The sequence below is a fragment of the Brienomyrus brachyistius genome, unplaced genomic scaffold, assembly GCF_023856365.1.
Source record: "Brienomyrus brachyistius isolate T26 unplaced genomic scaffold, BBRACH_0.4 scaffold52, whole genome shotgun sequence".
Classification (NCBI taxonomy): domain Eukaryota; kingdom Metazoa; phylum Chordata; class Actinopteri; order Osteoglossiformes; family Mormyridae; genus Brienomyrus; species Brienomyrus brachyistius.
Genome location: NW_026042327.1, coordinates 1,152,304 through 1,161,403, shown reverse-complemented (window position 1 = coordinate 1,161,403; position 9,100 = coordinate 1,152,304). Strand labels below are relative to the sequence as shown.

Genomic DNA, 9,100 nt, shown 5'->3' with positions numbered 1-9,100 from the left:
CTAGATTTGGAGATTGCAGATGAGGTGCCTACTAAGAGGACTTTTGTTTTGGAACTGTTAAGCATGAGAAAGTTGGTGGAAAACCATACATTGAGTTCCTGTAGACAGAGAGTAAGTGAGGATGGAGGAAGTGATGATGAGGGGCTAGAGGAAAGGTAGAGCTGGGTGTCATCCGCGTAACAGTGAAAATGAATGTTGTGCTTACGAAAGATAAAACCAAGAGGGAGGATGTAGATAATGAAAAGGAGGGGCCCCAGGACAGAGCCCTGGGGAACCCCAGAGGACAGAGGGAAGGTGTTAGATGTGTGTGATTTTAAGTGTATGTACTGTGTACGGTTGGTGAGGTATGAGGTGAACCAAGTAAGTGGAATAGAAGATAGTCTATGGTACCGATCAGTATGTACCGGACTGTACTGAAGTGTATATTTCGTTGCCTTATTTTGGTGTCACTTAAATGCCTGAACTGTTGATTGTAATATTTGCCCACTTTTGCTCAGACAAAAAGACAGAAGCATCACTGCACCTTACGTTCCATCTCTGGTTCATGTTTCACTTGCTCTGATGTCAGCAGATGCTACCGTTAGCTGGTAGCTACCTCAAGCCCAGTTAAAAAGTCAAAAGCTGAACAGTGTAAAGTGTGGCTGTATTTCATGGGAAAGGATTCCGACAATTAGGGGGGGGGGCATCAAATTTAATGACGCATCTGGAATTGCATGGATACACTTAAAAGCAGATGGATGCATCATGTTGTGTAAATTTGTTAAATGTTCTGTATTTATATCTATTTAAGTTAATTTATTGTTTAATTTGACATTCAAATTTCCCTTCAAAATAAAAATTTAACAACTTTAACATTATTTAATGTTGTGGATTGGTTTAGGCACTGTTAGTCACCAGCATCTTTATTTCTTCACTCTTATTGTTTCTGCATTTATTTTGGAGTTTGCATTGGGGAGGGGGGGCACTGCCGGTAATTCCTGCCCAGGTCGCCACATGAGTGAGGACCAGCCCTGAATGTACCAGGTATAATAGGTATAAGTACAAATTCGGTGCTTGAAGTGGGCTGTTCAGAGAGAGGCTGTACCAGCACCTCTGTCTCTCTTTTCAGAGAACCGGCAACATTTCTACTATGTTTGATTTGCTAGTAACAGTAAAAGATAACAAGGGGAGGACCGGCACCCGATTGTCCCTACTTCAAGCACTGTAAAAATCCATTTAAGAAACATTTTACTCCAAAGCCAGCTGTGGCATATTGAAAATGTATAAAGTATATTGTTAAAAAGGTTCATGCAAAAGGGTAATGGGTCAGTGTGTGGCTCAGTCGGTTAGGGCTCTGTGTCCGTAGTCAGCAGGTTGCTGGTTCAGATCCTGTGAACAAGGCCCTTAACCCCAGTTTCTCCAGGGACTGGTGGACCGATAATGAAAACACAATGCTTTCCATGAACAGGTCAGAAAGCTGGTGTTGGGAAAATGGGAAGTGGGAGCAGTACCCCAGTGACAGAGGAGAACAAACCAGAGCTCCTTGGTAAAGCCTGGAGGGATGTTGTGTGGGACCACAGGTATGAAGCCCGTTTTTATCCAACATAATCAACAACTTGTTTTGTTTATTTTTTACTAGAATAACATAATTTTATGGATATATATTTAAAATATGCATAAGTTCTATAACCTTCCCCTCCCACACAAACACACATATAAACACTGGGCAGTGTGCAGCCCTGCAGGTTAGCTCACCAGCTGGTAACTGCATTTATCACCTACACTGCATTTATGTATCTCTGCTGGGTATCTTTTGCCTCATATTTAATCTGTCTGCTTATGCCCTAATTGTTAATGGTCTATTGTAATGGGCGTCTCCAATTGTAACAAGCTGTGCCAAAGCAAGTTTTATTTTATGTTGCAATAAAGATTCTGAAGATTCTGATTGTATTTTCCGCAGAGTGATGTCACCATTGGGCCCTTGAACAAGACCCTTGCATAGCTTTGGTTAGCACCTGTAAATAAAAAATAAACAAACACTTTCTAATAAGCATGCATGACACTTCATTAAGTGGTTTCAGTTGCAGATGACTAATGAGATATAAAGGAAGCCATAGTAATATGCTATTATGGGATCGTTTATATTCCTTATGAATTCTGGCTAATCCCTATTTCCAATTCAAATGTCTGTTCTTTTAGCACACGAACTGATCTCAAGCAATACCTGCAAGATTACAAGCCCACTATTGATTCAGTGCCTCAGGCTCGGATTCTTCTAATTGGTCATATTACAGCTGGAAAATCAAGCTTCTTCAACTCCATCAACTCTATCTTCCGTGGCAACATTACAAGCCAAGCTGCAGTAGGAGAAATGAAAACCAGCCTGACCTTGAAGGTAATGAGACTGTCTAACTTCATTTCCTGGTATAACATTCGTGTATCCAGATGTCTGTATATGATGTTCTTGCTTGAGAGGAAGGACGATATTCTGTTATTTTTAGCTTCACTCTGCTTCAGTTGCTGTTTGTTATCCTCATTGTGATTTAAGATGGGATTGACTCTATGGCAGGATATGGAAAACCCACATAACACAGCAAGAACATGCACAGAGCCAGAGGCACGATTTGAGCTTCCAGCCCTAGAAGTGTGAAGTTGCAGCACCATCCACTGAGCCACTGTCCCGCCCTCATCATGTTCTTATTGCCATTACCTACAGGACATGTGGTGCTCAAATGTATTTTCCGTGATATGAAATCACATCGTACCGGCTGAGCACATAATGTGATTCTTAATGGTTATTAAATCCAATCCGCAGACCAAGTGATTGGTCTCCCTGAAAAATAAAAAACTAATCAGCAGTGTCACCAAGCTTAGTGAATCTCCCCACACCCCCATTTTAATGCTGGTTGTTAAGTCCATTATCCTTGTATTGTTTAAATAAAGTGGGTGGCCTGAGCTGAAGACCTCCTCACCAGTGGCCACCAAGTTACATCATTTTGAGATGCCTGCTGAACTGAATAAGCAGGTAGAAGGTGAATGACATCATGTGTCTTCTTCCAGTATCGCACTTACCAGGTGAAAGCGGGCCGAGGCGGACAGCCTCTGGGATTCCTACTGTGTGACACCATGGGACTGGAAGCAAGGGAGGATGGAGGGATGAAAATTGAAGATATTGAGAGCATCCTGAAGGGCTACGTTCCAGACAAGTACCAGGTAAGAACTGTGTATCTAACCACACCTCAAAAACTACTGCTATATGAATACAGGAAATTAAATCTCATTCACTGATTGTTTTTGGCATAAATAATGTGCTGTTGTTACATAAGTGTCATATGAAAGGACTCGCATTGCTTTTCGCTTGAATTTCCTATGATTTCACAGTCAATGCATGTCTGTATGTCATTCACACCTTTTTGTTTGTTTAGTTCAACCCTGCGCAGCCAATGAAAGCTGATGACTGTCAGTCATGGAGCACATTGGCTCTTAAGGACAGGATCCACTGTGTGGTGTATGTGATAGACGCCTCCACAACTGGAATTGTGGACCAAGGAATGAAGAATAAAATTGATGAAATCAGAAAGAGAACTAACTCGGCAGGTCAGTGAGTGTGGAGAACAGGGAGGGAGGTGGCATCTATGACGGAGTGTGTGTCAGTGGGGGAGGGGGTGGATCTGGGGGTCACAATTCACAAGCAACTATTTATATACATGTTGTAATATGCTTTAAGACCTGCTTTTCCTGAACCATGATTAATACTGAACAATCATACGGGAAAGTAGAAATGTAAGTTCACCCCTGCGAACTAATGACTTTAATAATGTATTTGGATATTCAGTATGAACACAGAGAAGTTCAGTTTACCGGACTGGAATATGGAAAACTGAACGCTTTCCGTGCCTTTGGCAGACAACATACACACGTGGACAAAATTGTTGGTACCCTTCAGTCAATGAAACAAAAACTCACAATGGTCACAGAAATAACTTTAATCTGACAAAAGTAATAATAAATAAAAATTCTATGAAATTTAACTAATAAAAGTCAGACATTGATTTTTAACCATGCTTCAACAGAATTAATAATAAAAAAAAAACTCATGAAACAGGCCTGGACAAAAATGATGGTACCCCTAGAAAAGACTGAAAATAATGTGACCAAAGGGACATGTTATTCCAAGGTCTGTCCACTAATTAGCATCACAGGTGTCTACAATCTTGTAATCAGTCAGTGGACCTATATATAGGGCTCCAGGTAGTCACTGTGTTGTTTGGTGACATGGTGTGTACCACACTCAACATGGACCAGAGGAAGCAAAGGAAAGAGTTGTCTCAGGAGATTAGAAAGAAAATTATAGACAAGCGTGTCAAAGGTAAAGGCTATAAGACCATCTCGAAGCAGCTTGATGTTCCTGTGACTACAGTTGCACATATTATTCAGAAATTTAAGATCCATGGGACTGTAGCCAACCTCCCTGGACGTGGCCGCAGGAGGAAAATTGAAGACAAATCAAAGAGACGGATAATACGAATGGTAACAAAAGAGCCCAGAAAAACTTCTAAAGAGATCCAAGGTGAACTTCAAGCTCAAGGAACATCAGTGTCAGATCGCACCATCCGTCGTTGTTTGAGCCAAAGTGGACTTCATGGGAGACGACCAAGGAGGACACCATTGTTGAAAACAAGTCATAAAAAAGCCAGACTGGAATTTGCCAAACTACATGTGGACAAGCCACAAAGATTCTGGGAGAATGTCCTATGGACAGATGAGACAAAAATTGAACTTTTTGCCAAGGCACATCAGCTCTATGTTCACAGACAGAAAAATGAAGGATATCAAGAAAAGAACACTGTCCCTTCTGTGAAACATGGAGGAGGCTCTGTTATGTTCTGGGGCTGCTTTGCTGCATCTGGCACAGGGTGTCTTGAATCTGTGCAGGGTACAATGAAATCTCAAGACTATCAAGGGATTCTAGAGGGAAATGTGCTGGCCAGTGTCAGAAAGCTTGGTCTCAGTCGCAGGTCATGGGTCTTGCAACAGGACAATGACCCAAAACACACAGCTAAAAACACCCAAGAATGGCTACGAGGAAAACATTGGACTATTCTAAAGTGGCCTTCTATGAGCCCTGACCTCAATCCTATTGAGCATCTTTGGAAAGAGCTGAAACATGCCGTCTGGAAAAGGCACCCTTCAAACCTGAGACAACTGAAGCAGTTTGCTCATGAGGAGTGGGCCAAAATACCTGCTGAGAAGTGCAGAAGTCTCATTGACAGTTACAGGAATCGTTTGATTGCAGTGATTGCCTCAAAAGGTTGTGCAACAAAATATTAAGTTAGGGGTACCATCATTTTTGTCCAGGCCTGTTTCATGAGTTTTTTTTTTATTAATTCTGTTGAAGCATGGTTAAAAATCAATGTCTGACTTTTATTAGTTAAATTTCATAGAATTTTTATTTATTATTACTTTTGTCAGATTAAAGTTATTTCTGTGACCATTGTGAGTTTTTCTTTCATTGACTGAAGGGTACCAACAATTTTTTCCATGTGTGTATAATATGTCACTAGTGAGACGTTTCTGTTGCTGTGTTTAGAGGTCCCTCTAATGGTGCTACTGACCCATGTGGACAGAGCGTGCCCGCATGTGGAAAAGGACTTGAAGAAGGTGTATCACAGCTACTACATAAAGGATCTGGTGAGTTTCAGGGTCTAACACTGGAATCAGTACTAAAAGCTTGCAGCAGACACACACACAGTGAACAAGTGAGAGATAGCAGTTCATCTGGGTGAATGTCTGTCGGCTGTAGGAGGAAACAGAGTGAACAAGCAAACGTCACACATGCAACCAGCAACAGGGATCGAGCCCACAGCCCTGGGGGGTCTGAACCTTTGGTTTATTATATTCCAATGGCTCACAAACCTTTATCTCAATTTTATTTTCTAAAACATATTTTCAGGCAGCAAAATGACCCTGTGGGCAGCACTGTGGCCTCACGCCTCCATAAACCAGGATGCTGGCCTGGGTGTCTCCTTCCTCAGGTCCTCTGTTTCCTGGGATTGGGGGTTATGGATGGATGGATGACAAATTTGCGTCCGAAATTAAGATTTAAATTTACTGCATTTGGCAGATACCCTTAGCCAGAGCGACTTGCATAAGTGGGTAGAAGTCTTATCAGTGAATACATTCTGATACATATTCAGTAGAAGCCAGTTATGAATACTATCACACTAAAAAACTCTATCGGCAAGTAGTACAGTTTTTTGACATTTAATTGCCCTCAGGAGCTTTAGAACTTTAGTCGTACAGTGGTACCCTCCAGCATAGTCCCTGGAGGGTGAAGAACTTGGTGGCGAGGGCAGCGGGCGTAGCCGGGACCTCCTGCTGGGGTGCAGCAGCTGCAGCAGGCAGAGGCGAAGGGAGCGTCTCGGGCGGTGGACCTGCAGGCAGCGGAGGCGGCCACTCGGGCTGCGCGGCGGCCCAGCGTGTTCTCCGGACGGGAGAAGCTGCCCGGGGAGGCAGCTTAGCTGCGCAGGTGACCTCAGGAACAGCCGGAGAGTCCTCCTGTTCCCCGGCTGAGAGGGAGGCGGGGGCGAGTGCGCACGTCCCAAGAACGATCGCCGGGACGATCGCGTGCTTCTTCCTTTTTCGGGTCCTCGTCGGGAAGGGAGGCTGCGCGCTGTCCACAAAGGCAGACGGCGGGAGGACAGTCGCGGGCTCACTCGGAGCGACCCACCGCTCCGTCCGGAGCTCGGCCAGCTGCCGGAAGTTATCGCGCACCTCCTCTGCCAGGTGCGCGTCCTCCTCTAGGGACAGCTGGTCCAGGATGACCCAGCTCCGGCTGATGAGACCCCACGCCGGGGGATCTTCCCGGATGCCGGGCTGGGCGATCCAGAATAGCACCTGGTCAACGTAACCGGCGTATTCTTCCTCAATCACGGAAGGTGCTTTCTTCCTAGGGTCTGTCATTCTGTCACGCTTCGCCGGTTGTGCGAGTAAGGCGCATGGGCAGGCAAGCGGGCAGGAAGGAGGCAGGAGGTGAAATCGGGGTAAACGGGAATTTAATGGCAGCTACGGACGGGACAGGATCATGCAACCAAACTAATATCAATTACAGACCCTAAACTGAGGCAAGACGGGGACTGAAATAGACAAGACAACAGGGTACAGCTGGGTATAATCAGGGAAGCACACGTGGATAATCAGAGGGGTGTGGCACACACGAGGATCGTACGAGCCGGGCGTGACACATATTTTGAGAGTAATAATTAAATACTGAGTGAGCAAGTGAGTATTGTGTAGAGTCAAGCGTATAGTGAAGATGAAATTTCTGCTGGCGAGTGCATATGCAAGCGTGGTTTTTATGTGCGTGAGTTTTGAGACTAATTAAACGCCATAGACCCTTTCGAGGTCCGAATTTGTACAGTTGAACGCTTCTCGACCCATAGAAGTTCTAGTAGGAAAGGTTGAGATCCAACATATTGCCTTGAAAAAAAATACCCGTTTGATATCAGAGTTGGTTGAGTTAAGAGTTATTAAAGTTCCAAGGTTCTACTGTACATTCTCATTTGGCAGCATCTGCTAAAGGCAGATTTATACCATTTCAGTTGTGACTTATTACAACCCTGTTTGACACAAATCATGTGATACAGCAGCAGGAAATTATACATGAATGTATGTGTCTCTCTGCAGATCTACAGAGCTAGCCAGTGTCTGGGCATCCTACCATCAAATGTGATTCCAGTGAAGAATTACTTTGATGAGAGTGAGCTGAGTGACACCTGTGACATCCTGCTCCTCAAGGCCATGAAGCAGATGCTGGACTTTGCTGACAATTACTTTGACAGCTGGGAGGACGACACAGAGTAGATGAATTGATCATATTGAGGGGTTGTGCCATTGCCTTTCTCTGTCCATGTCCTTGTGTTCTACACCACATGATTGTTTCCTGTAAACCTGCGTTAGGCTCTTTCTGTACCTTTCCGACACAGAAACCTTTTCATAACCTAGATTTATAATTGTCTTGTCATTTGAATATGAATGATGCTTAGATATAATCTATACAATATAAATTCGATATATCCTTTATATATGTGTATCCTCAAAGAAATCTCCTCAATTATAGAAGTACATATGGACTTGATGTTTTTCCTACACAGCCCAGTCTTACAAGAGAAACAAAATAGTTGATTTTCACAGCATTTTCTTCCCGGCCAATGCCTTCTCTAGTTAAACCATAGAGACTATACCATCTCGCGTAGTCACTGGCTAACATACAATAGCCATTTCTGTGGTTTTTGTTCTCTTGCCCTATTCATCACAATCGTGGTGAATTAAAAAAAATCTGTTAAGTCAAAAACAGTACTGTGTCATGTTATGCAAATATACATCCAGCACCATTGGTCTACAGGGGAGTGGGCGGTACCAGGAACTACACCGAAAAGGGTATCACAACTGTCCTAACACCTTTCCGCATATGCTAACTATCCAAGGGCAGCACTGGCAATTAAATACACCACCAACAATTAATTATTGTTATATTAACTTCTTTTATTAAGAAGTACTGTTAGGTTTTACAGTGTATACACATGCTGTCTTATCCATTTTGATTGTGATATCATCCTTTGTCCATTATGTTCGGAATTTTTGAAGAAGAATCGAAGCTGCGATCAGCTCAGCATCCCCCAACATGTGCCCAGAACGCTTCTTAATTCCAGTCTGTAGCGCATCAACAAGAGGCTTGCAGTACTTCAGCTGCATCTTGACTGTCAAGTTCGATGGTCAGGAGGTTGATTGTCGGAAGTAGCCACCCCATTTGGGCATTAGATTCCGCTTGCAGAATGTTGGTTGCCCGGGCGACAGGGTTCATTACAGCAGCATACTCAGTAAGGAACGCAAGTCGGCTGGGTTGAACCTGTAATGAAAACAAAACAAACAGCACCGCAATTTTAAGCCTACCTTTACATTGAATTAAATCAGAATATTGTACAAAAAAGAAAACTGAACACATTCATTTTAATTAACTAATAAAACACATAGCATATTTCTTACTTACATTGGGACCTTTAGGCCGGTGCACATTACTCCTACTGCCCCCTCACCCTTGTCTTCGATTATCCTACATAGT

At 43.4% G+C, this 9,100-nt stretch overlaps 1 protein-coding gene across 1 annotated transcript; it reads left to right on the top strand.

Moving 5' to 3' along the window:
• Positions 1-939: 939 nt before the first annotated feature.
• On the top strand, positions 940-8,332 carry LOC125723848 (interferon-induced protein 44-like). The gene is made up of 6 exons (XM_049000689.1): positions 940-1,559; positions 2,179-2,374; positions 3,040-3,192; positions 3,405-3,576; positions 5,570-5,670; positions 7,666-8,332. Exons 1-6 carry the CDS (start codon positions 1,471-1,473, stop codon positions 7,840-7,842), a joined length of 888 nt encoding a protein of 295 aa, XP_048856646.1. The 5' UTR covers positions 940-1,470; the 3' UTR covers positions 7,843-8,332.
• Positions 8,333-9,100: the final 768 nt, after the last annotated feature.

Excerpts from the sequence above, each read along its gene's own strand:
- LOC125723848 (XM_049000689.1), top strand. The coding sequence starts at position 1,471 with ATGGGAAGTGGGAGCAGTACCCCAGTGACAGAGGAGAACAAACCAGAG. Across the intron at positions 1,560-2,178 it reads GATGTTGTGTGGGACCACAG|CACACGAACTGATCTCAAGC; the intron begins GTATGAAGCCCG and ends CTGTTCTTTTAG. Across the intron at positions 5,671-7,665 it reads GCTACTACATAAAGGATCTG|ATCTACAGAGCTAGCCAGTG; the intron begins GTGAGTTTCAGG and ends GTCTCTCTGCAG.